Raw genomic sequence first — 26,885 nt, 5'->3', positions numbered from 1 at the left:
ATGAGATAAATCAAATGAATTACATGTAACTTAATTAGATTACCTCAACACCCGACGCGAAATGGAAAACGAAAAGCTTGTACTGAAGTTTTTATTAAGGGTAGATTTTCGGTATAACGTATAAAATTTATTGGTATAAAAAAATTCATAAAGGTTTCGATATCGAAATTTCGAAATTTTGGTATGAAAAAAATTCATACAGATGATATGATAAAAATCCTATCATATATTTATTTATATTTTAGATATATATCAGAAAATTACATGGATATGCATGGAACTAGTTGTCTTATACATTAAAATTCTATATGGATTGAGAGACTCTCTTCCTATAAATAAGGGATTTCTAACCCGGATCTCTAACCCTTATTAAGGTAGGTTGTACTTTTTCATAATGTCTCACAAATCTTTTTCGTACATATCTCACATATGTCTTTTACAAGTCTTTCACATATTTTCTATCCTTATAATTTTTCTACTTTTTCTATTTAATCCTATACTGACTTGAGCGTCGTAGTGGTTTCGCCTTCAGGCGAGCCATCTCACATATTTTCTTCGATACATATAAATATTTTGGGATCATTCGGCTCGTTTTATTGAAGAAATTGATTCGTTGATTACCGGTTCGAGATAATTTATTTGATGCGAAATTTTTGAACGCATCAATTAAAACCGTATGTGGAAAACTGTGGGGCCCTCGGGTTGCTAATCTCGTTTTAGGGCAGCTAATGATTAATTAAACAATTAATCAAACAATTAAAGAATAATAAATCAAGAGCAGAATTTTTTTTTTTAAATCTCAGAGCCTCGCTCGATCGGGCAAAGTCAGCCGATCGAGCGAGCAAAATATCAAATTCTTGGGTCTGCACATATATTGGCCTCGCTCGATCCAACAAAGTTAGCCGATCGAGCGAGTCATGAATCAAAACTCTCGGTGTGCCCATTTACTTGCCGCGCTCGATCAGGCAAAAGCTACCGATCGAGCGGGCACCATGCAGCAGAAGATTTCAGCTTTCCATTCTTGCTGTCAAGTCTTGGTACAAAGTATAAATCATAATCAAACTCAATCCCAAGCATGTTATCAAATCTAAAAACATGCATATACACTTGTATCAAGTCTCACATATAAAATCATGCATGTATTACATCAAATGAATAGGTTAAAAGATATAAAACTACAAGCTATTCAACATAGCATAAATAACTTCAAGTCTTAAGTTCTTGCTATGTTTGATGCTATCACTATATCAAGCTTTAACTTATAAACCCGAGTCCACACTTGCTACATCTCTCTCCCGAGCTATCAATGTCGTCTCAACAAAGCTCCTGCCCCTCTTGTTGCAATGCACACATACAAAACAAAGCAATAGCCGGATAAACTCCGGTGAGAAATCATTCTCAGTATAATCGACATATAAATGCGTTAAATAAATTCATATCAACTCTAAACATATCAACTCAAGAATAGAGTAAAAATAACGCATATATCGACTCAACTTCAAATCAAGACTCAATTTATATAGCGCGCTTATCTCAAGAATTGATTCTTATCACTTCGTTGCCATCAAGATTCGTATCCAATCTTGACATGGATATCCATCTATCGTAGCCATTCCGGGCTAGAAAATAAGGTTAACCGCAACCTTGGCATAGAATCAATTCAATATACAATCATATCAAAAGCAATAAAGATCCACTACCTGTGATGGATCGACAATAACATAAGTTCTACCTCAAGAACAAATACTTAAACAAGTATGTGGTTTGTTCGAGATAACTCAAGAATAGTCGTTCTTGATTTTCACATTCCCTGACTCGCGATGTCGTCATTATACCTTTTATTCTCGAGTTGACGATGTTCCACATCTGGATAGGATGTACCACAACTCCTATATGAATCTGATCATTCAATCATAATCAATCTTCAATCACATTTACTTCAATCTTGATCACTTCTTCTTTGGTTTCAAGTTGAGGTTCTTGAGTCAATAGTCTCCTATTAAGCTCTGAAACATATCATCAAAACATGTATATCAAACCTCATTCTATTCAATCATTTCAGAATTGAATCAAAATCATCAATATAGATTCAATCAACATCATTTCAAACTTCAACTTCTTCTTATTCGATATAACTCGGAGTCTTGAATCGTTAGCCTTCGAAACTCAACTGAAATCGAGAAATAAAAATGCTATAACAATCATAACATCTAAACAACTATCTCAACTCAGTTATAGGCTATCAAAACGATGTCAAAACATCAACCGGTGTTGTAGCGATTGAAAATCGGAAACCGACTCGGTATCGAATTCCTTTCTAATCAATTCAGTCATTCGTATCACTTATATCAGCTGAATTCATCATTCAATTCATCATATCAGTAGCTATAATCACATGTTAACAAGTCAAAAACATGCTGAAACCATGACAAGTTCGTTTCTTAATTCATTTCCAATCCGACTGCGATATCGAACGACATACGAACTCAAAAACATAACATAGTTTCATAATCTATTCTCTGCCATATTTCGTTCTTCAAAAAATTCCGAGATAACAAAATACTTACATCAAATTGAAGCCCTCGTCGCAAGGATTCGAGAACATCTTTCGGAATTGAAATCGGACGAGCGAAACAAAAGTTATCGGCATTTGAAAATCGAAAAGCAAAGGAAAGAAAAAGGCTTCGGCTTCTGCACTCTAAATTCTGAATAAAATCTGAAGCATACACGTTGACATGCTGATAATCTGATTAAAATCAGATATGTATTGCATAAATTGCAATTTAGTCCTCGGCCTTCTTTTTAATTCAATTTCAATCCAAAATAATTTAAGAATATTAGAATTAAAATCGAAACTCTAAATATTCCCAAATTAAATAGACTCGGATTAAAATTAAATAAATTCAGATTAAATCAATAATCCCGACCTTTTGCACTTTAGCCCTCGAATCTTCGATATTTTCAAATCAACCCCTGGTCGGGTTTCATTTTCAAAATTAATCTTCGTTAATTCCCGAAACATGGAATTTAATCTTAAATTCTATAAATATTCAAATCGAATATTTATTCTCTTAATTTAAGAATTCTCGGAATTTAATTCGCAAAATCCGTAAATTCTCAAATTAAATATTTTTGGCTCGGAAATTAAATCTATCATTTCCATAACTTCTCAAATAAATATTAGCCCATAATATGGAATTTAATTCTCAAATCCCATAATTAATAATTTAATATTTCCGGGCCTTACAATTTCTCCCCTCTAAGAAATGATTTCGTCCTCGAAATCATAGTCAATCCAAATATCAAGTCTGATAGACTGAATGATTATCTGAAGTTATTCTCACTTCAATCATCCATTTTGTATTTCGTATCTCACTTCATCTTTCAATCTCTTGTCAGATTATTACTTCGAATCTGCTTCTATTCTCTTGTAATCAGTATCTATTCAGTTGTACTTTAAGTCATTGAAACGACTTTGTTCTGAGCTGTTTCTTTCTTCAATCAAGGATTTGTCGAATAATCGACTTAACTCAAAATCTCGTCAATATCTATCTCATCTGAATGAAGTACATAAGAAGAATCTACTGATACTTCTTTCACTCTCACTTAGATACTAAACTTATTCAGCTGAAAAGAATACATTCGGTCAATGAAATCATCAATTCTGTCTGACATTTCATTCAGTGCAATTCAGCTTTGGTGACGACTTGATTCTTTCTCTATATCATTCTATACAGAGTATAGAACATAAATCAAGTCTACACTGTCATTCAGTTCATCGCTTCAAAATCAGTATTCTCATTCATATTCTGAATCTGTAAAACAACTCTGCTCTTTCTCTATTCTGAATTGAATGATGTTTCAAGAATAACTTTTCCACTTAACGAATCAGTTTCAGCTTCAAAAGTTATATCTATCATTCAATTACTAATTCCGATTCATCTTCTTTGCTTTCATTCCATACAGATTCATATTCATCATCCTTGTGTTCCTCAAATCAAATCTGATCTGCTGACAACAAATCATGTCTGATCTGATATCATATACTTCAGTAGTATCATTCCAATACAAAGAAATCTGATTTCCTTCATCATATCATCATGGCCTTATCTCAAAATCGATACATTAGCTGTTACAGGAATTATAATCATCAAGTGGCAATACATCAAGACAAGTAATACTGAATCAGGTATCAAAGTTCTGAGAATATTCTCAATATCTGAAAAATCGACTCAGATAATCCATCAATCGACAAATGGTATAATGCAATCACATATAACCAACTCTCAGAACATCAATCCATCAATCGCTGCCACATATGTTGAATAATTATAAAGTCTTACTCCTGACAATAGATTGTAATCATTCCTGTAATTCATCATATCTCTATCTTCTTCACAGATCTGAATCGATAGCTGTTATTCACATCTCATACAGTGTATTCCATATATCTGATTAGTCTATTTGGATTATTTCGTAATCAGAGTTTATGCTGTATTCACAGATTTCAACGTATTCAGAACTGTTGATAATCGGTATCATGTCAGATAAAAATTCATTCTCGAAATTCAATTCATCTTCTCTGATTATTCTTCCAATTCAAGGATAACATGTTGTACTTTTACCTCAAAACATACTCAAAGTCTTCAAATCATCTGTATTACAATGTAATAGTAAACCCAATGTTTCAATCTGAAACATTATTTCTTGGCTTACTATTCATTTTGCAACGAATCTAGTCACAATTCAGTGATTTGATCACACAGACAGATTATCGTATCCAGTAATTTCCATCAATCTGTTTATAATTACCACCTGTTTACTTCACATAAACTGTTTCATCTTGGTAGTTTCACAAAATATTCTTTCAAATCACAATCTCGTAACAATTCTGGAGTTTCTAAACTATCACTGAACTCATCTGGTCAACGATTTTCAAATTCATCGGAAACTCTCTGTACGTTTAACTTCGAAAACGTACTAATTCTGTTACTTCTATTTGCTTTATCGTCTGATAAAACAATTAACGGATGAATATTGAATTTATTGTTGTGCAATTCTTCAAATTCTGATATCTATTTTCGGAAATATCAGGCACAATCAAATAATCAATCATAATAGAATTCATTCATATATTCATCTGGAATTCTTTACTGAATTCTCATCACTTCAGTTACTTTCTGTGTTTTTTTCATCTTTTAAACAGTTCTGGATTGCTTTCAATCAAAAATCATTCCGATTGGTCATATATTCATCTGAATATTCAAACCAAAATACACAAAATCTGAAATCAATTGATCAAATGTCTGTTTCATTCTTCATTTCTATTTCTCAATTAAATTCTAATAACTTGATCTCATCTCAATGTGCTTTAATCCTTCCAAATCAATTCTCACTTAATTTGTATTACAGCAATTCTGACTGTTTTAGTATCTATCTCGATACTTCAAGCACATAAATTCAAAAGATCAATCAATCACGCATTCATCTCTTCTCTTCGTTCTATTTCCCAAATCTCAATTGGAAATTCTATCAGTTATGAGTCAAAAATATTATAATATACTGAATGTATACATCAACCAATCAGTAACTTTTGAAATTCATAATCAGGGAAACTCACTTAAGTCAAGGTCATCCACAGAACAATAATATGAATAACAATATGCTAAGTGAAAACAACTCACTAGCATCTCAACTCAAGACGAGTAGATCAAATCAGACTCTATAAAAAAATAAGAGTCAATCAAAATCGATTGAGGACGGTACCAAAACCTCGAAATCAATATCAAGAATTTCAAAAATCATGATTTTATGATGTAATAACTTCAGTAAAATCAAATAAAAGACTAATCTGTAACTGATTTTCATATCATCATCTATATTGTAAACCTCAAAAGCATTAGTCAATTCACAAACTCCTCAATTCTCTGATAAATTCCAGTTCACAACTTAAACTAAAGTCAAGAATCTTACTGAAATATATCTCTGCAATCTCTACCCATCGGCATATCTTTCAATTCTGGTTTAGATCATGAACATATATAATGCATCAAATATATATTGGCCTCGCTCGATCCGGCAAAGTTAGCCGATCGAGCGAGCCATGAATCAAAACTCTCGGTGTGCCCATTTACTTGCCGCGCTCGATCGGGCAAAAGCTACCGATCAAGCGGGCACCATGCAGCAGAAGATTTCAGCTTTCCATTCTTGCTGTCAAGTTTTGGTACAAGGTATAAATCATAATCAAACTCAATCCCAAGCATGTTATCAAATCTAAAAACATGCATATACACTTGTATCAAGTCTCACATATAAAATCATGCATGTATTACATCAAATGAATAGCTTAAAAAATATAAAACTACAAGCTATTCAACATAGCATAAATAACTTCAAGTCTTAAGTTCTTGCTATGTTTGATGCTATCACTATATCAAGCTTTAACTTATAAACCCGAGTCCACACTTGCTACATCTCTCTCTCGAGCTATCAATGTCGTCTTAACAAAGCTCCTGCCCCTCCTGTTGCAATGCACACATACAAAACAAAGCAACAGCTGGATAAACTCCGGTGAAAAATCATTCTCAGTATAATCGACATATAAATGCATTAAATAAATTCATATCAACTCTAAACATATCAACTCAAGAATAGAGTAAAAATAACGCATATATCGACTCAACTTCAAATCAAGACTCAATTTATATAGCGCGCTTACTCAAGAATTGATTTTTATCACTTCGTTGCCATCAAGATTCGTATCCGATCTTGACATGGATATCCATCTATCGTAGCCATTCCGGGCTAGAAAATAAGGTTAACCGCAACCTTGGCATAGAATCAATTCAATATACAATCATATCAAAAGCAATAAAGATCCACTACCTGTGATGGATCGACAATAACATAAGTTCTACCACAAGAACAAATACTTAAACAAGTATGTGGTTTGTTCGAGATAACTCAAGAATAGTCGTTCTTGAGTTTCATAGTCCCTGACTTGCGATGTCGTCATTATACCTTTCATTCTCGAGTTGACGATGTTCCACATCTGGATAGGAAGTACCACAACTCCTATATGAATCTGATCATTCAATCATAATCAATCTTCAATCACATTTACTTCAATCTTGATCACTTCTTCTTTGGTTTCAAGTTGAGGTTCTTGAGTCAATAGTCTCCTATTAAACTCTGAAACATATCATCAAAACATGTATATCAAACCTCATTCTATTCAATCATTTCAGAATTGAATCAAAATCATCAATATAGATTCCATCAACATCATTTCAAACTTCAACTTCTTCTTATTCGATATAACTCGGAGTCTTGAATCGTTAGCCTTCGAAACTCAACTGAAATCGAGAAATAAAAATGTTATAACAATCATAACATCTAAACAACTATCTCAACTCAGTTATAGGCTATCCAAACGATGTCAAAACATCAACCGGTGTTGTAGCGATTGAAAATCGGAAACCGACTCGGTATCGAATTCCTTTCTAATCAATTCAGTCATTCGTATCACTTATATCAGCTGAATTCATCATTCAATTCATCATATCAGCAGATATAATCACATGTTAACAAGTCAAAAAAATGCTGAAACCATGACAAGTTCGTTTCTTAATTCATTTCCAATCCGACTGCGATATCGAACGGCATACGAACTTAAAAACATAACATAGTTTCATAATCTGTTCTCTGCCATATTTCGTTCTTCAAAACATGCCAAGATAACAAAATACTTAAATCAAATCGAAGCCCTCGTCGCAAGGATTCGAGAACATCTTTCGGAATTGAAATCGGACGAGCGAAACAAAAGTTATCGGCATTTGAAAATCGAAAAGCAAAGGAAAGAAAAAGGCTTCGGCTTCTGCACTCTAAATTCTGAATAAAATCTGAAGCATACACGTTGACATGCTGATAATCTGATTAAAATCAGATATGTATTGCATAAATTGCAATTTAGTCCCTCAAATCTTCAGTAATTGCAATTCAGTCCTCGGCCTTCTTTTTAATTCAATTTCAATCCAAAATAATTTAAGAATATTAGAATTAAAATCGAAACTCTAAATATTTCCAAATTAAATAGACTCGGATTAAAATTAAATAAATTCGGATTAAATCAATAATCCCGGCCTTTTGCACTTTAGCCCTCGAATCTTTGATATTTTCAAATCAACCCCTATTCGGGTTTCATCTTCAAAATTAATCTTCGTTAATTCCCGAAACATGAAATTTAATCTTAAATTCCATAAATATTCAAATAGAATATTTATTCTATTAATTTAAGAATTCTCGGAATTTAATTCGCAAAATCCGTAAATTCTCAAATTAAATATTTTCGGCTCGAAAATTAAATCTATCATTTTCATAACTTTTCAAATCAATATTAGCCCATAATATGGAATTTAATTCTCAAATCCTATAATTAATAATTTAATATTTTTGGGCCTTACAAAAACGAATTTTAAACCCATGGATTTTTCTACTTGGTTGAATTAAGAATAGAAAATAAAAAAGCATAGTTGCACTGCACCTATCACCCCCAGCATCTTCCATCGAAAAACCACAACGCTTTTTTGTCTTTTACTTATAAACGACAACGGTTTTTTAAAAACCGTTGTCGTTTTTCATTAAAATACGGCCAACGACAACGGTTTTTGTGAAAACCGTTGTTAAAGACCAAAAGATAACAGTTTGTTTATAAAATCGTTGTCTTTTTAGTGTGGTTAATTCACATATTTGTTGTAGTGTAGGTTGGACTTCTTTAGGATGCTTTCCTTTTTCCATACTAGTGTGGGATATTTTTTCAATGCGTGGATGGTTGTTTTTGCTTTCTATGCATATTGGTGGGGACGACTGTATCTGGCCATGAGTGGTGTTGAGAGCTCCATGAAATCGGGAAAGGCTAATGAAAATGCCACCTTGCTTTCGATCTTGAGCCAAGAATTCTTGATTCAATTGGGCATTTTCATTGTCTTGCCAATGTTATTGGAAAATACAGTTGAGAAGGGTTTTCTTTTTTCGTTATGGGAATTCATACTGGCGCATCTTCGCCTTGCACCTGTATTCTACACATTTTCTTTGGGAACTAGAGCTCATTATTTTGGCAGAACCCTTGTGCATGGCCGTGCAAAGTACTAATCTTCGGTTCATTTCAACTTACCTATACAGGCATTACCCCATGATAGATCTAAGGGTCCTCATTTATCAATATACGTGGGGTCCACTAAAAAATAATTGATCCTTAGATCTACCTCAAAACAGTGCCTGTATAGGTAGGATCTAACTTACCCCAATCTTCAGGGCGTGGATTCGCTGTTGATCACAAGAGTTTCACTGAGAACTACAGGTTTTACGCGCGGAGCCATTTTACCAAAGCGGTTGAACTTGGATTGTTGATCACGGTTTATTCTTTCTATAGCCAAGTGCTAACCGGTACTTTCGTATATCTGGCAAGTTGGTCTCTAGTGGTTTCTTGGATTTTGAGCCCTTTCATTTTTAACCCTCTAGGCTTTGATTGGTTGAAAACGGTAAATGATTTTCACGAATTCAAGAATTGGATATGGCAACGGTCTGGGGTCTTCGTCAAAGCTGAAGAGAGCTGGGAGAAGTGGTGGTATGAAGAACACGATCATCTTAGGACAACTAGTTTGTGGGGGGAAATAGTTGAAATTATTTGGAATCTACGATTCCTTGTTTTCCAATATGGGATTGTTTATCAGCTAGATATCGCTAATGGAAGCAAGAGCCTTGCTGTTTACTTGTTTTCATGTGTTTACGTAGTGATGGCTGCCGTAATCTATGTGACACTTGCATATTTGCTCTCCAAATATGATGCCAGGGAACATGTTCGCTACCGTCTGGTTCAATTCTTATTCATATTTTTTGCAGTAGTTGTGATCATTGTGTTGTCTCAATTCACCGAGTTAAGTTATCTTGATTTACTGGTCAGCCCACTGGCTTTTCTTCCTACGGGGTGGGGATTGATTTCAATCGCACTTGTACTAGAGCCTTTGCTGGAAAACACTGGGTTTTGGGTACATGTTGTTTCAGCAGCTCGTTTGTACGAGTTTATAATTGGTCTGATTGTGATTGCTCCTGTCGCTATATTGTCGTGGTTGCCTGGGGTTCAAGCTATGCAAAACAGGATCTTGTTCAATGCAGTCTTTAGCCGTGGTATACACTCAGCTATGCTCCTGAAATGGAAAAGGAAAAGGGTTTGATTTGATTAATGAACAAATAAGTTTGCGAATTATATTATCTGTATAAGTAAATGCTACATGTTTTGTGTCCTTAAATTCCAATAAGATTCTTGATTTATGTTTGCCTACCCTCACCTTTCTTCTTGTGGAGTAAGTAATATATGTGTTAAAAATCGAGAATCTTGTCAACCAAATCTCTCGTATATTCTCATTTACTAGTATCTCACGTAATGTTATTTTATGTAAATTATTAGAATTAATAAGTATAAGTAATTGCATAAAAGTTATAATTATTGATATAATGTAATAAAAAAAAATTTATAAGACCGTCTTATGAGTTTTTTGTGAGATAGATATCTTATTCGGTTTTCGACTAAAGAAAAAGTATTATTTTTATGCTAAAAGTATTATTTTTATTGAAATAGACATCCGGTTGACCCGTCTAATAATAATACTTTTCTTTTATAAATTATTATTTTTACGAACATTGACCTAAAAAATAATAAAATTTTTTCAGTAAATCTATATATACTAGTAAACAACACGTGCTATGCAAAAATCAATATATAGAATTACAAATTAAATATTCTATACAAAAAAATGGTGTAGCTTACAAATTTTTACATAAAACAAATGAAAAATCGTTAATAATAATTCTATCTAACTAAGATACGGTTCTGATGGTGGACGAGGTCTTCGACTTTGTTCTTGCGCATTTGGTATAATATCTGCATCAGAACAAAAATCTATAAATAAGAATTTATTTATGACAGTAATATATTGTACTCAAGTGATTCTTTTTTGGACAATTTTGTTGGATGCAGCCTCTCATATGCCGTGGAGGTCAACCGATGCGCAACCCGGTCACTGAATGAAAAATAACCAAAAAAAATGTCAATAAAATAAAAAGAATTCATAAAAAATCTCTTTAAATTCAATACAATAATAGATAATACTAAAATAATTGTAAAGAAAAAAACGCACATGCTTACAGAAATCTTCCAAAATTTGTATTTCTGCGCTCCTGTAAACGAGATGAATAAAAAGTTTTGGTTATTCCTATCCAGAGAAATCAAACCAAAGCAATTTCAGGAAAACAAAAGCTAGAAAATTTACCACGAATGCATCGACGAGGAAGAGAAAAAAACCGACAATACCAAAGAAAATTCACCCCAAATGTTCAGAGTTCAAGCAGCATGAGTAAATCTCGGTTTCCAAACATCTGCCAAATAATTTTGCAACACAAATAGCGCAAACGGGACCAAGAAGTCTGCCCATACCGGAGCTGAAAAGCATACAGAGAAATTAAATTATAACCACTACACATAATAAAGTTTAAATATATTGGCAACATATTACAGAAGGACAAATGTCTAACATAAACTCGGACAAAGCCCTTCATCACAGCATTCACCAGCCGATCGCATGTGCTCTTAGGGATCAAAACTTTTGCAAGAATGGGTTAAAAATCAATTCTTGAATCAAGATACGGGCCCGGGAAGATGAAGAACCAAGACAAGTGTCCATCCTCATTAGCAATTAATGAGGAAAACAACAACTTATGCGGTCAATAATGAATAGGGAGAAAGGGCTAACAACAAGAGGAGAGGATACTGTGACGGGGTGGAGGGAGTGGCGGCTAGAGAAAACTACATGGAATGGAAATTTAGGGTAGGCAAGCAAGAAATAAAAATTAAATAACATCGAGAATTGAAAATGAGAGGCGGGAGACATGAAAAATAGGCGCAGTATGATAATGAAAATATGATTTTTTTTAGGCTCAAATATGTTGTTTTGTTCTAACCTTTAAAAAAACCAAACCGAAATTAGGGGAACTAAATCCACCTAACCTTGTTTTTGCTCATCCTATTTTTTATGTTATTTTTATTTTATTTTTTTTAAATGGGTATTCTTTGTTATATTGATTGAAATTTTTTATGTTTGTATAACTATTTTTATATACATGAAATTAAATATGTTTCTAATTCATATTGTTTCTCTCTCGTTAGTTTATCTAATTTAGTCTCAAAATTTATATATATTTTTAATACTACTATGTACAACGAACGAAGGACGACTAGAGTAAATATTTTTCGGTTCAAGTGTAATTTATTTTAAGGTTGGTTTACTATGAGATACAATGATCCGATCTATATATATAGTGAAAAGTAATACGTTTGATATAAAAAAAATATGGTCAAATTTAGTAAAAGATTAGTCTCATTAAATTAATTCATGAGACAGTCATAATAGAGTTTTAATGGTCATTTTATTATTATATATATAAATATAAATATAACTATCAAAATAAAAAAAATTAAATTTCATTTAATAAAAATGCAATAAATTAAAGATCCATTTGTATCTCATCCATAATTATCGTATCTAATAAAAATTTTTATATCTTCATCTACAATTTTGAATTCTTAAATTATTATCACTGATAACATAAAAAATTATTATGAAAATCATATAGCTCACACAAGAAACAAACTTTAAAAGCACACATCGGAGAGTTATCAAATTGTTTTACAATTGGTAGGTAGAATTTTGTAGAAACGAGCACTTGTCACTTTATTAAAAATTATAGATTAATACAAATTAGTAACAACTGCAATATTTAATCTTTTAAACCATAAAGTAACCAAAGTGTAATAGTTTTTTATCATTATCTTAACAAGAACAATTCTTGTATCCCAACAATCTTTCTCTTAGCTAGTAATGACACCTTTTGCAATCTATGATCGATATGGAGGGAGAGGTGAATTTAGGCGTATAATTTTATTGGCACTTTTAATTTAATATTGTACTGACATTTTTAATATTTTCATCATAATATATCTAATATGGTGAGAGATTCTTTTCCAAAAAAAAAAAATATGGAGGGAGAGAAATGAAAAATAATTTAAGCCTAAAAGTGGCTCATACTTTTACTGACATTTTTTAATATTGTCATCATTATATATTTAATAGGGTTTTTATTTTATTAAATTTTTAATTTTTAAGTAATGTCATTATATGTATATATTTAATGACACTTTTAAAAAAATGTCATTAAGAAAGTGTCACTATAGGTGTTTTTTCTTGTAGTGTTATCGCTTTACCAAAATTAATTTTTGCTGATAATGGTGCAATTCCAAAATTTTAGAGTGTACAATAAGTGATAGGTTCAATCACTCTCCTAGAAGAGTAAGTAAGTAAATGTAGATTAATCCAGGCAAATATCAATTGTTTGAGTGTTGTATGGGGATTTAGATGCTATCTTGAGCATATTATCGTTTTTGAGTTATTTGAACTCTTCGGTATATCTTACTTATGAGGAGCTAATGCCGAAACTTTGGGAGTTCTGAACATAAAATTTTAACTCGTTGTCACTGTTGACACTAATTAATCATGATTGTTTCATAATTTTTTAACTAGAAATTGGGTCCTCATGTATGCTAACATTCATAGTATATGTTTACAACTTTATAAGCTCATGTTGCATATTTATATGGTTGTTTTTTGTATATATAAAAAATTAAGTTCATAAAAAATTTTACATAAAGAACTCTATGGATTATATTATAGTAAGTAATTTTTAGGGGAATTTGGGTTAGGATATTTATGATAATAAACCATAAAGGAAAAGATTGTGTCACCATTTATAAATTTACGTAACATTTAGGAGTCGCTATATGTTTATCTCTTTAACATCAGTTACACATGATTGTTGCTAAATGTATTTAATAGGAGCGGTTTGCCAATAGATCATGAAAATTAAACCAATAGAAATAATTTATATCAGCGATTTATAGAAAATGTTGCTAATTATTTTAAATAGGAGTGGTTAAAAACTGTTCTTAATAATTAAAGTAATAAAAGCGATTTTATAGCAGCGTTTTACACAATCCGTTGCTATAAAGTATTCAATTATAGTGGTTTACAAACTGCTCTTAAAATTTAAGGTAATAGAAGGGGTTGATAGGAGCGGTTTATGCAAAATGATGCTAAAAGTATTTATTAGGAGCATATTTCAAATCGCGCCTATAATTTAACACGTTAGGAGCGGTTTTGTTCAAACCGTCTCTATTGCTAAACTTTTATGAACGGTTTTAAAAACCGTCCCTAAAAAACCGGTCTTGAAAATCGCTTTTTTGTAGTGACATTTGGGTCGATCGTGGATGATGGTAACCCGTCCACTCAGAAAATCTGGGAAATATATTGATGAGGGATTTGAAAAATCTAGATTGCATGGAAATAGGAAGGAAATGGAGGCAAACTTGGTGAAAGATTTTGAGAAGAGAAAGTCGAGATTTAATATCTTAGCCACCCAATAACTTCAAGACCCATTCTATGCGCATCCATGCTTTATGTTTACTATGAAGTTTTTAGATTGGAATTGCCAAAGCTTGGCATCTTTAAAGACATGATGAAATGGTATAAACGAGGAGTGATTGGGTTGCAATTGAGCCTAGCTAAGATATCTAGCAGCCATACAAATGAGATGTGTAGAAAGTTAAAATGGGTTTTGAGAGTCGAAGCAATGATATAGATGAAAACCTCCTAGCTAACATCCGATGGATCGAGTTGATTATTCAATTAATACAACTTGAAGTTCTTATCAACCAGTCCATTATTACAAATGCAAGCTGTAATTAATATCGCCGGCCGGCCCCACATGCATGACTTGATTCAATTTTAGTTATTGTCATCATTAATGTCTTTGGTTTCCGAGCCGTCACTCTCAAAGTTTGTCGTCCCCTCTGAACTCCATTGGCTTCTTGCATCCATGCTTGGCACAACTGAATTCTGCATATATAAATAAAAGTTTTAATTAAGATTAACTAGTTCAATTAAGTTAATTAGATCAGTATATATATTTAGTTGAGACTGGCCTGCTGGTGTGGGTAAACTTGATAGGGGCCTGAGCCCGAAGCCTGAGGAGGATTGATGGCAGATCCTTGTGGCATGCCAGAGAAGTTCTGAATCAGGCAATCCATATCTGTAAAGCTAAAGAAGTCATCAGATGGATGCCTTCTTCTGCTGCTGCCACGGGCGGCTTTGCCATGTGGATGCTCGTATGCTGCTGCAACTTTTCCATTCTCATGATCAGCCTTATCCGGGGTCTCCGTTTCAGATTGTTGCTTAACCAACTGGCCGGGCATCGATCCGAATCGCCTTGGCTTGTAGTTTGACATGTTGATATCAGTAGCCGCTGCTTGAGGGGAGGAGCTAATTTGCTGGGATTTCCTTTCATCCGGTGATCGCCAATTGTCATTCCGGCATTTCTACCAATTATATCCAAAAAGCTAGCTAGGCTAAGATAAATTTAAATTAAAATGATCTGTATATATGGCTGTTGTACGTACAAACCTGAAGATGACTAGCAACTTGCATTCTTGTCAAACCAGGTGTATTCATCAGATCAAGAATCTCCTTTGGGAAGCATCCTATATACGTATTGAAATATATATTAATTACCATCAAATGTATTTCAAGGATATATATATATATAAAAATTAACCTGCAGGCATGCATGGAACCAATTAAGAAAATTAGGATATATATATATAAGAAACTAGCTTACTTCCTTCACCAAGTTGCCTCACAGCTTCCATAAACTTTGCATGAAGATCCTGAGTCCACTCCGTGCACACCTTTCTCCTAACCTTGTTAATTCCAAGCATATGATTATTCTCCGAACCATATACGCCGCCATCGTCGTGCCAACCACCGGCCGACTTTTGCCCCATTAACTTCTTCTTGGCTAATACTTTACCCAGCTTATTGTTCATCATCATCATATGGCTGCTGTTGTTGCCAGCTCCATGGTTCATGTAGTTATTATAATCTTCTCCGTTATAGATCTCCACTCCTCGCACGTTGTAATTATTACCCGCGGCTGCTGCTATATTATTTTCTGGGATTAATCTCTCTTTTTCACGAACCATTCGGGTTTTTTCCTTGAGAACGTATTGCCACAGGCACCTCAGGATCTCAAGTGTTGCAGGTTTTTTTATGAAAAGGAAGGCACCATTCTCCAAAGCTTTCATGGCCATGAAAGCGTTATCGTCAGCCGACATTACTTCACAAGGAATTAATTAAACTTATTATATCATTTGAGTGCAACCAAATGAAACTATAAATAATAGATCAGAATCATATATGAAGTTTAAAAGAATTAATACATGATAAATACTTACAAATGACTGGTAAATCCATGTTCACAGCAAGTTGGAGAAGCTTGAATCCATGGAGGTCTGGCGAGTTGACATTAGCCATCACAATGTCGAATTTGGCCTTTCCGCTTGAGATCATTGATATAGCAGCAGAAGCAAGCTCAACAAATGTAACTGCAAAACAACAAATTAGGCTAATTCATGAGTAGAGTGCAAGCTAAGTCATGGGATATATAGCTTACTCCATGGATAAGATATATATATATTAGTGTCTTACACGTATTTCGAATTGTGCTGTTCTTTTTTAAAAAAAAAATAAAAAATTTCTTTGGATTTTAATCAATATTTTTTTTAAATTAGTTTAATTTATATTATAAAATTGGGGTTCTACGATAGTTATGAAATTTTATTTTTGTGATGTACAATATTAATTTTGTTTTGATTTAATTTGGTCAATAACGTACCCATAAGGGCTTGTGACTTGACATACTGTATAGATTTATGAAAATATTTTCTTTCTCCTTTTTGTTTTAAAAAAAAATATTATGGAAAAAATTACATTTTTTTCATGTATATTTGATTTGATTATTTGTGATTTTGGTCTTCTATATTATCAAATTTAAGTTTTAGTCCATTATATATTTGTTTTAGACAATGTAAGTTTTTTTCTTACATGACACTGAATAGTTCACATATATCAGCAATCCCGGTGGAAAATGATTAAAATTATCAACATTTAAGAAGATATAAGAATAAGACGGAAATTTGAATAATAAAGAACCAAAATCATAAAAAACCAAACATATGGACATTACCAAAACTAAAATTATCTCAAATATTGTAGACTATAGTTAGCAGGAACAATAATAGCTAGATTCGTTACAACTGGAAAACTCAGGAATAGGAATATATTTGTATGTGTATAAATGCACATATGTTAAGAAGACAAAAGAAAATTCGTTACGCACGCGTCAATAGATATCAATTTAGCCCAGATCTTGCGCTTTGGTATCTGATTGACACGGGCGTAACTTTTTTTTTTTTTTTTTTTTATTTATCTTAACCATATGTAGAGATCTATCTCATGTAGTCAGATATTAACTTTTAATTGGTGTTACTACCCAAGAATAACATCAGATCAAATATATATATATATATATATATATATATATATATATGATATTATAAGCATCAATGATGTGCACTTTTGTGTGCATCGCTGAAGTGGCATCCTCTACATTCAATAGGTGAACACCACATCAGCAGATGCACACATAAGTGCACATGATATGTGCTCACCATATCAAAACTCTATAGGGATTGTGTACGTACGTACCTCGGTATGAGCACATTTCCAGCATCTTAGCAGTGTTCATTAGGGATTCAGTGTCATGATCCACAACCAACACATGAATCTCATGCACAATTGCATGGAATGAAGCCATTGAAGTGCTCATTCCTTCGTTTCCCCAAACGCCGCCTAAATCCCACATGGTCATGATGTCCAAAATTATTTCTCTACACAAGAAATTTTAAAAAGGATTATCATTAATTAATAATCAGGCATAAATAAAAATATCCAATCATTGAACAATTTATAGATTCGAATCATGTTTCCGCGAATATATATATAAATGTACGATGCTAGAGTAAAGATCAAAATGTTATATAAATCATTATTTTTAATAAAGATTTTTCTGATACGTTCTTTTGATCCGCGGTATATATCCTTATCATAAAAGTCGCGATTTTAATGCGAAATATGAAATAAAAAGGAGTGAAATCAATTCAAGGGAAAGGTAGTAGTGTACATTTGAGTACAAAAAATATAATTAGGGATGCAAAATTTAGAGTGGAGAGGATATAACACTGATGGGATGTATTTATAGGAGCCAACTCCAAGGCATGGATGTGTGTATGCTTCACTGTAAATTATGCATTGGGGTCTGACTGACTTTGGGCAGATTACGAATTTCTGTAATTTACTTTCCATTTAAACGCGCGAATTCTTTTTTAGAAAAATACAAATAATTCACTTCTGTATGAAAATGGGTGTCTGACCAAATTCCAGTCAACGTTATACACAATATAGGAGGTCCTTAAATGCTCTTATTCATTTCTCTTACTAATATTTGGTGTCAAGATTATGTATGAATTATTTACATAATCTTATATATGTGCAGAGTGAAAAGTAGGACTAGACAGGTGTCGATAGTCAAACCCTAAGAATAAAACTTATAAAACATGTCAGAAATTATACTTAAAACTTTACTGTAAAAAAAGCATTAATTATAATATTTCTTATTGTTAATTATATATATGCCATATCCACTTATAAAACTATTAATATTTATTATGTTGAAATATATATTCATTTATATAATTGATCGATTTATTTGGTAATTTCTTTTAATTTATTAATTAGTTAATTTACTTCTTTTATACTAACTGAATAGTATAATATTATAATGTATACATAAATAAATTATAAAAATTATAGGAATTAATTTATTATATATAATTATTATTTTCGCTATTTTAGAGATTTAAACCGTAACGACTATTAATGTTTACATTATATGTTCGATACGAGTTACTTAGATACTACAATGGCCGTAATATTACCATTGCAAGTCCAACGAACGTCGTAGCGTCAAATTCTCTAATTGAATATGTCGCATTAGTTAAAAAAATAATAACCATATAGAACGGTTATTATTCGGAGTCGTTAGGGTTTGTTTCATTAATTCACACGCACTGTAAACAATGAGATAACTTATATGAAATCTCAACACTCACCAGAAGATGATCACACAATGCACTCAACAATGTAGCAGCAGCCAATCGAGTTCACTTCTCAGTATTCACTCCAACTCAAGAACACATGTAATATATATATAAACTGCATGCAGAAATCAAGAACAAAAGAACAAAGATCATTTACGTGGTTCGGTCAATGACTTACATCCACGGACGAACGCCCAACCAATCTTTCAATATTGATCCTTTTAACATGTTTTCAAGATTACAGAGCTTATGAATTCAAAATAATGCATAATCCAGATACAATCCAACAACAATGATATCTGCTTCTGCTTTCTCTTCTAACCTTTGTCTCTCTTTTTCACCCTGTTAAATTGCGATCTTGAAGAGCAATATGGAGCTTGAGTGTGTATTCTACTTCAGGTTTATCCTTATTATTTCCCATCGACTTTCCTGCCCCCTTATAAACTAAACAACTCCCTTAACCATGATTACCGTTAGGACTTGTTAGTTGGGCTTCATGACTTGAGTCCAAGAGTAGTGAGTGGCCAGCCCAATACATTTGGCCCCGAGACAAATAAAACAGTAGAGAAGATGTTTGCCAAGAAAGAAGACACACTTATTCACAATCTTCACCTTGTCTTTATCTTGGCTGGATGCTCGTCACATTCCTGCTTTCTACTGCCCTTTACTCACTCTTATCAAGTCAAGGCATTTTTTAAACTTAACAAGTTGTAGTGACTTGGTTAAAGCACCTGCAGGATTTTTCTCGGTGGCAATCTTCTTCAACACCACTTCTCCTTTAGCTATGATATCTCTAACAAAAAAAAAGTTTGATATCAATATGGTTTGAACGTTCATGGAAGACTTCGTGTTTTGCTAAGTGAATAGCACTTTGGTTGTCACAGAATAATTTAACTGGTCCTTGTTCAATTCCAATTGTTCAGTAGCCAAACCTCTCAACCAAACATCTTAGATCAAGGCTAGGAGTTAAGAGTAAGGTGGAGGAGGGTCGAAAGACTCACTTCCGGCGGTGTACAGCAACGACGACGAAGACTAGGAGGGGGAAGAAGAGGGGGGACGGGTTTGGGGATTTAGGGCTTCTCTTTCTTCTTTCTTCAGCATGTATGTAAATATATGTGTATTGTTTGATTAATATTTGGGGTTGCAAGACAATAATTCAAATATGTTGTTTTTTTTTTTGTTTTTTAACGGTTTTAAAAAGAGTTGTTGTAGCTTCAAAAAAATCCGCTCATAGAAACAGTTTTTTAAAACCGTTGTCTTTGACAAATAAAAACGCACTCATACACAACGGTTTTTGTCATAGATATAAAAAAATCACTAATAGACAACGATTTTTAAAAACTGTTGTCTTTTACCCCTCAAAGACAACGGTTTTTAAAAAACCGTTGTCTTTGATAATGAAAAAAAGCTCAAAGACAACTGTTTTCATTAAAACTGTTGTTAAAGAGTAAACGACAACAGTTTTGGCAAAAATACGTTGTTTTGTATTGTTGTCTATTACCATATTTGTTGTAGTGATTTTATCTTGTTGTCAGTTGGTAAGGCTTCCTTCAATTTGTATATCTACTGGCATCCGAAAACTCTCTGTTTATGAGGTGTAGGTACAAGTTTCCATGTGTTGTTCTTCACAAGTAAGCTAATCTCCTCATCCATTGCATCTTTCCAATGTCCCTTAGATTTTCCAGACATTGCATCCTTATAACTTGATGGTTCAATTTGCTCCACCTGCTCTATTATAGTTAGAGCATACCAAGTCAGGTCTACAAAGCCAAACCTTTGAGTAATCAGAAGGAGTCCCACTCCATAATTCCATGGGAGTCTTGAAATCATTTGTACTGGAGGGACTCCTATTTATCATTAACAAGCAGTAGATGAAGCCTCTCCCCCATAAAGATTTTGGCAAACCAGCATATAACAACATGGATCTTACTCTTTCAAGCAATGTTCGATTCATTCTTTCTAACAATCCATTCTGCTGAGGAGTTCTTGGATTTGTCCTGTGTCTAGAAATTCCTTTGGATTTATAGTACTATGAAAATTCCTTAGAGCAATATTCAAGACCATTATCTGTCCTAAGATTCATTACCTTCATGTATATCTTCGTTTCTGTCACTTGTACCCAGTCATTGAACTTGCTTAAAGCCTCATCCTTGGTTTTGAATACATATACCCAGAGTGATCTTTTTGTAAAATCATCAATGATAGAAATGAAATATCTCCCTCTTCCATTAGTTTCTGTCCTTGATGGACCTCAAAGATCAGAATGAACATACTGTAGGGGCTTTGTTGATGTATGACCAATCTATTGAAAATTTGTCCTCTTTGCTTTGCCTAGGACACAATGCTCACAAAGTTCCAAATCAGTTATCTTGTCTCCACACAGCAAGTTTTGCTTGGCCAATTTGATAAATGTGCTTTATACACATATTTTTGTGATGTTTCATTGTTGTTTTTCATGCATTCGTGGGTTAATTAGTGTGTTATTTTTATTTAGTTTAAGCATAATTCATGCATCCGTCTGCATAATACTTCTCCTGGTTATTTTATAGGTAAAATTCAAGAATTTGGACGGTTTTATACTCGCTCGAGCGAGGCCGAGAGCAAAGGAAAAGATTTTCAAAAGAGCACTCGCTCGAGCGCAAGTTATGCTCGCTCGAGCGAGAAAGGCGGGTCAGATAAGTTTTGAGACAGAGTAGTGCTTGCTCGAGCGCACCTTGTTGCCGCTCGAGCGAGACGCACGGGCAGAATTTTTATATTTGAAAACTCTTGCTCGGGATGGATACTATTTTTTTGGGATCCTTGGACACTTAAATACTGATTTTCTTCATCAGATTGAGGGTTACACAACGCTTGAAGAGGCAAGAGGCGGCTACATCATCATCGACACATCTTTTCTTCTTCTTTTCTTTATTTTTGATTTTTAGTTGATGTTTTGGATTGAAAAACTTTTGTTGAGTATTATGTTAGACTTTGAGTAGTTTTTTCTTTTCGATCAAGCCCACATGATTGGGCCAGACAAATTTATGTAGAAAACTTGTATGTTTGTTTGGGATTTTTCAGACTTGATTCTATTTTATTGATTGTTAGATTTATTTTTTTCTTGTGAATGACCTGATCAACTGTTTGATTGCATGTTAATTGGTCCTAAGTCGACAGAGGAGGGATTGATTTTGATCACTTTAACAATCAACACATGGTAAAACCGACTAAAAATAGTATTCGATTTCAGTGTGCGGTTTAGGTGAAAACTGAATTCTCAAAGTTCTTCGTGCGTTTGAATTTGATTAGAATTAATTGAATAAAATTGATTTTAATCATATTTTTAACTAATACATGTGTATACTCATACATCTGTACTGAGCTTTGTTAGTCACGTCCGTATATTTTATTGGACACCCCATTTGACGAGACAAATGTAGGTTTCCCAGGTTAGAGAACCAGTTTGTAGTTGGTGACCAGGGAGTTGTGGACTCAATTGGTGCCAGCGGAGATAGTTAGGATTGACCCTCTTGTTTTTAAGTTTTCGATTTGGTTGTACATTTATTGAGGTTGCAATTATTTATCGGTTGTATTATGCCGGGTTAGTATTTGTTTTAAGTTTTCGCAATTTTCTCTGATTTTTGTTATTTAAATTTTAGTTGCATGCTTAAGTCTTTATTAATAGGTGATTCCGGGACGGGTCACTACACCCTCCATCCAATCTCAAGGTTACACGATCCAGATCAATTACCTCCTGAATGAGCTCAACCTTAATCGCGTTCAGTTGCTGCCTACCGCACCAAGCAGCTTACTTCTGCCAAGAGGAAACTAGCACAGAAGAAGCTGGCCTAGAGGAGTCTATGGAAGATCAGTCAAAACATATCATATTATAATTATGAGTTTTTATTTATAATACGAAGGATTTTAAAATATTTTTATCATTTAAAGAGATTGAAAATTTTGAATAACAATCAAAAGAGATTGGTACAATACATAAGCTGAATTCCACATAACTTAATAATGAATCTTCAAAATTTGAAAATCTGACATTTTTTAAAATAGCAAAGATAGAAATATTTAATCATTCCTTAGTTAAAAGTTTTATTCCTGCTTGAACTAATCCTATATATATAGAGAGACAGAGAGAGATAGATGAACCATGAATAATTTGCATTATAGACCGCTATTCGAATTTTACTCATAAAAAATCTACTACCGTGATGAACCACAATCATAATGGTACATTGATTATATGAAGACAGGAAAATTCGAATTTTATTTTTAAAAGATTTCGACCAAGATGAAAAATTCCTATATCTCGAAGACTAAAATCAATTTAAAGGAGCTATTTGATTTGGTTCTGATCACACCTAGTACAGATTCACTGCAGACAATAGAATAATGACAGAGCAGTAACATATTTTTTAGTTAGACAATAGTACTTTTGATTAATCATAAATCCCACATATTAGATATCATTAATTAGCCAAACCAAGTCCTTGACTGAACCCAAAAAGAAAACATAAGGAGCCAAGCCACGATCCCAAATCCCAAATCCCAATGGCCAACACTCCAGGGACCAGCAATCATACATGCTGACTATGCATGTTATGAACTCCGATTTCCAAAAATTTTACAATAAATAACTCACCCTAAAAACAGGATACTCAAGATTCATTCGAAAACCTCACTCAATTCCTACAATAACGTTTTCCAAAATCATCTTTCCAAGAACATGGAAAACGTAGTGTTTGCAATCTTGTTAAGAAAATCAATAATCACGTTTTCAGAGATTGCAAACAATATCATTTCTTGTGGCATCCAGTAGTTGTTTGTACAGTGACATGTATCGTCCAAGAGTTTATTATGCGGGAAATCGTTCGCGGATTAACAAGGATACAACCATATGGAAAAGGTCTTCTAACATTTGTAGGATAAAAGTTTTGCATTTTAAAGCAGTGTTCGAGAGAGCTTTCAGGAAGCACTTCTCAGCTTTTACTTAACAAAATTTTGCTCTCTCAAACACTACCTAAATACGGTAACCATCCGTCAACAACATTTCTGGTTGAATTTTACTTCCCATTTATAAAAAAATTTAATAGAAAGCAAGGATGGAGACTCACCGATAATCTTGTAAAAATATGTGAGAGGATTATACAAGAACGAACTAATAATTTCCGAGCTCAAAAAATACTGGAGAATGATAAACAGCAATTTCATTAGTTTGTAACTCCCATAAAAAGTTTGCACACTGATTATAAATACAACATACAAATGAGGATGAAAAGCTGCACAAATCTTGCATAAAACTCAAGAGTTACATCATCTGTTACATCCAGTGTTATTCACTACATTCTACTACTACAAAACACATGCTGTGAACATCAATCTAGGTCACCCTGCAAGAAACTAGTAAGCGTGGTTCCGCGTCAAGTAATTTTAGTCTACTTTTTCCTCTCCATAAATTAATCGGGTTTTGGGAGGAGCCGGGGAGCAATTTTCTTCTCTTTCTCTTCTGCAATCACCTTCTGCTGCTTTCTACTCTTCTATGTGGAAACGGATTGAGAAGGTTTTGGTGGGAGAGTGAATTAACATTTTCTTCAGTTTTTTAATTGGCTTTTAATTAGAAAAAATCCTGAAAGCCCTAAACCCTTTGGCAGTTCAGCGGCACCTAGACTCATAGGCCAATCGGTTTTTTTAATTGGCTTTTTCGATGCCGTCGGCCGGCGCATAGCATCTAGGTGGCCGCCTATGCCGAATTTTAAAACACCGCTCCTCGTATATTATCATGTATAAGCGACCAATATTCAATCAGTATATAAACATGCAAGAAGCTGCAACAAATTAGGAAATGAACAGGCAGAAATGTAAAAGAACCAAATCCAAAGAAAAATTAGAACTGAAGTCAATTGTATTCAAACACAAATACACAATACAATGCCTAAGAAAAAGTGATATTATACACATCTTCAACTTCAATCCATGAGTTATGTTAACCAACAAAAGAAATGAATCAAACAATAAAATATCAACAAAAACACAGTCAATTGTCAATCAAGATTTACCAATTTACGAAGTTGTATCCCAGGACTCAATCACCAAAATTCCAGGGATCGTCAATTCTATTGATGTAACGCCTTGCATTTGCCCCAATACTCCAAGTAACGAATTTCATAGCCAATGCAGTAAGCTCTGGACGAGAAAATTGTATTGACACGGTTTAAAAATTGCATTTGGTGAGATTTGGTATCCAGATGCATTGTTATTGATCCATCAATAGCCCTTCTCGGCCTTCAAAAGTTGCCTTCTACTGATCAACAAGAATGCCACCACACACACTTGCAGGATTCCTGCAACCACTACAAACATCAAACCGATTTTCTCCCCCGTGTTGAGGTTCTCTTTCCCCTGAGGAGGGCTCAAGTTCCTATGGTTTTTATGGTGGTTGTTAGGTTCCAAGGTTGCATTGGGTGGTGAGTATGGAGGATGAGGAGATGGCAAAGGAGGTGGTGATGGTGATTCAAATGGCGGCGGAGGAGAAGATGAAAAGGGAGGTGAGGGAGGCGGAGGCGGAGGCGATGGTGGAGGTGGAGGTGGGGGAGAAGGTGGCGGTGGAGGTGGTGGTGGTGGTGGTGGTGGAGGAGGAGGTGGGGGAGGAGGTGGTGGCGAAATTCCCGGCGGGGGATTCAGAAATTGTTGCGAGTCCACAATGATCGTAAAAGAACAAAAGAAAAGCCCCGCCACGAACAAAGTCAACAACGGGGACTCCATTCAATCAATCAACGTCAGTCAATAGTATCTTTTTCAGGTAAAGAATGTTTCTTTACGCCCAATTTGCATCGGAGCACACTTCAAAATTATCTTTCGAATCCAAAAAAAAAAAAACACACACACACACACGCACAAGGAGAAAGGGTCAATTATAGGGTTTGAAACTAGGAATTTCGATTAATTGGATCTCGCAACTTTCACGTGATTTCAAAGAATTAACATAAAGCGTCCAAAACCTGGTCTCCAAACGTCGATTTCTTCCTCAATTTGTGGACGTTAAAACTTTTGTACAGGAGAGTCAGATCATCACAACACAGACGAATCAATAAACCAACCACAATTCGCAATGGAATTGGAATGGAATGGGGGTCGTCAATTTCACGCGGTTTCAAGAATTAAAATAAGAGGATCCAGATTCTGATCCACAGACGCCGATTTCTTTCTTCTTCAAAGTACGGGGACTGAATTGATCGACAAAAGGGTTGGAAATTTACGCGAAGAAACTCACTCGAATATTCAAAATTTGGGATTTCAGAAAATTCCTTCCTTCATTTGTTTTCCGTCCTCCAACCCAATTCTCGATAACAGATGAATGAAAGAGAGAGAAATGAAATGAAAGGAATGAGTTTTCTGTAGAGAGAGAAATCTAATGGCAGACTACGGTTGTTAATTGCATGGTGATTGGTGGGAGGGGAATTTTTTTTCTCTTTTTGGGAAAAACAAATTAACGTTAAAAATGATTTTATTTTACATTTACCAAAAAATAATTTATTGATATTATTAGACTATATAATTTCGATTTGTAAGTAACTCGAAATTGAATGGTTCGAGGAAATTTTTTAAAGATTATATTTTATTCTCAAATTTTATGTTCGTTGAATAAAGTGTTTTGTTGTTGCATTTAATATCAATGACTGATGTTGTTACGTTTAATTTTTTGGGAAATCCCCTGCAAAATGCTTATTCGTATGTGATA

At 33.7% G+C, this 26,885-nt stretch overlaps 3 protein-coding genes across 3 annotated transcripts; 1 reads left to right on the top strand and 2 right to left on the bottom strand.

The window, feature by feature from the left end:
• Positions 1–8,826: 8,826 nt before the first annotated feature.
• Positions 8,827–10,232, top strand: LOC140878718 (callose synthase 11-like). The gene is made up of 2 exons (XM_073282330.1): positions 8,827–9,143; positions 9,359–10,232. The coding sequence occupies exons 1-2, from the start codon at positions 8,827–8,829 to the stop codon at positions 10,230–10,232; spliced, it is 1,191 nt and encodes a 396-aa protein (XP_073138431.1).
• Positions 10,233–14,776: 4,544 nt separating this feature from the next.
• LOC140882786 (two-component response regulator ORR26-like) lies at positions 14,777–18,195 on the bottom strand. The gene is made up of 7 exons (XM_073288987.1): positions 18,184–18,195; positions 17,709–17,890; positions 16,397–16,546; positions 15,781–16,278; positions 15,567–15,643; positions 15,089–15,481; positions 14,777–15,002 (listed from the first exon to the last, which is right to left on the bottom strand). Exons 2-7 carry the CDS (start codon positions 17,869–17,871, stop codon positions 14,892–14,894), a joined length of 1,392 nt encoding a protein of 463 aa, XP_073145088.1. The 5' UTR covers positions 17,872–17,890; positions 18,184–18,195; the 3' UTR covers positions 14,777–14,891.
• A 6,020-nt stretch (positions 18,196–24,215) lies between these two features.
• LOC140882787 (uncharacterized) lies at positions 24,216–26,566 on the bottom strand. Its single transcript, XM_073288988.1, has 2 exons — positions 25,204–26,566; positions 24,216–24,331 (listed from the first exon to the last, which is right to left on the bottom strand). Exon 1 carries the CDS (start codon positions 25,907–25,909, stop codon positions 25,412–25,414), a length of 498 nt encoding a protein of 165 aa, XP_073145089.1. The 5' UTR covers positions 25,910–26,566; the 3' UTR covers positions 24,216–24,331; positions 25,204–25,411.
• Between the last annotated feature and the right edge of the window lie 319 nt (positions 26,567–26,885).

This window comes from Henckelia pumila, chromosome 2, assembly GCF_033568475.1.
Source record: "Henckelia pumila isolate YLH828 chromosome 2, ASM3356847v2, whole genome shotgun sequence".
In the NCBI taxonomy this organism is placed as follows: Eukaryota; Viridiplantae; Streptophyta; class Magnoliopsida; order Lamiales; family Gesneriaceae; genus Henckelia; species Henckelia pumila.
Note: the sequence above shows the minus strand (reverse complement) of the source record. Positions and strands in the feature narration are given on the sequence as shown.

Excerpts from the sequence above, each read along its gene's own strand:
- LOC140882786 (XM_073288987.1), bottom strand. The coding sequence starts at position 17,871 with ATGACCATGTGGGATTTAGGCGGCGTTTGGGGAAACGAAGGAATGAGC. Across the intron at positions 16,279-16,396 it reads CATGGATTTACCAGTCATTT|TAATGTCGGCTGACGATAAC; the intron begins GTAAGTATTTAT and ends TTCCTTGTGAAG. Across the intron at positions 15,482-15,566 it reads AAGTTGCTAGTCATCTTCAG|AAATGCCGGAATGACAATTG; the intron begins GTTTGTACGTAC and ends TATAATTGGTAG.
- LOC140882787 (XM_073288988.1), bottom strand. The coding sequence starts at position 25,909 with ATGGAGTCCCCGTTGTTGACTTTGTTCGTGGCGGGGCTTTTCTTTTGT.
- LOC140878718 (XM_073282330.1), top strand. The coding sequence starts at position 8,827 with ATGGTTGTTTTTGCTTTCTATGCATATTGGTGGGGACGACTGTATCTG. Across the intron at positions 9,144-9,358 it reads CTTGTGCATGGCCGTGCAAA|GTTTTACGCGCGGAGCCATT; the intron begins GTACTAATCTTC and ends TGAGAACTACAG.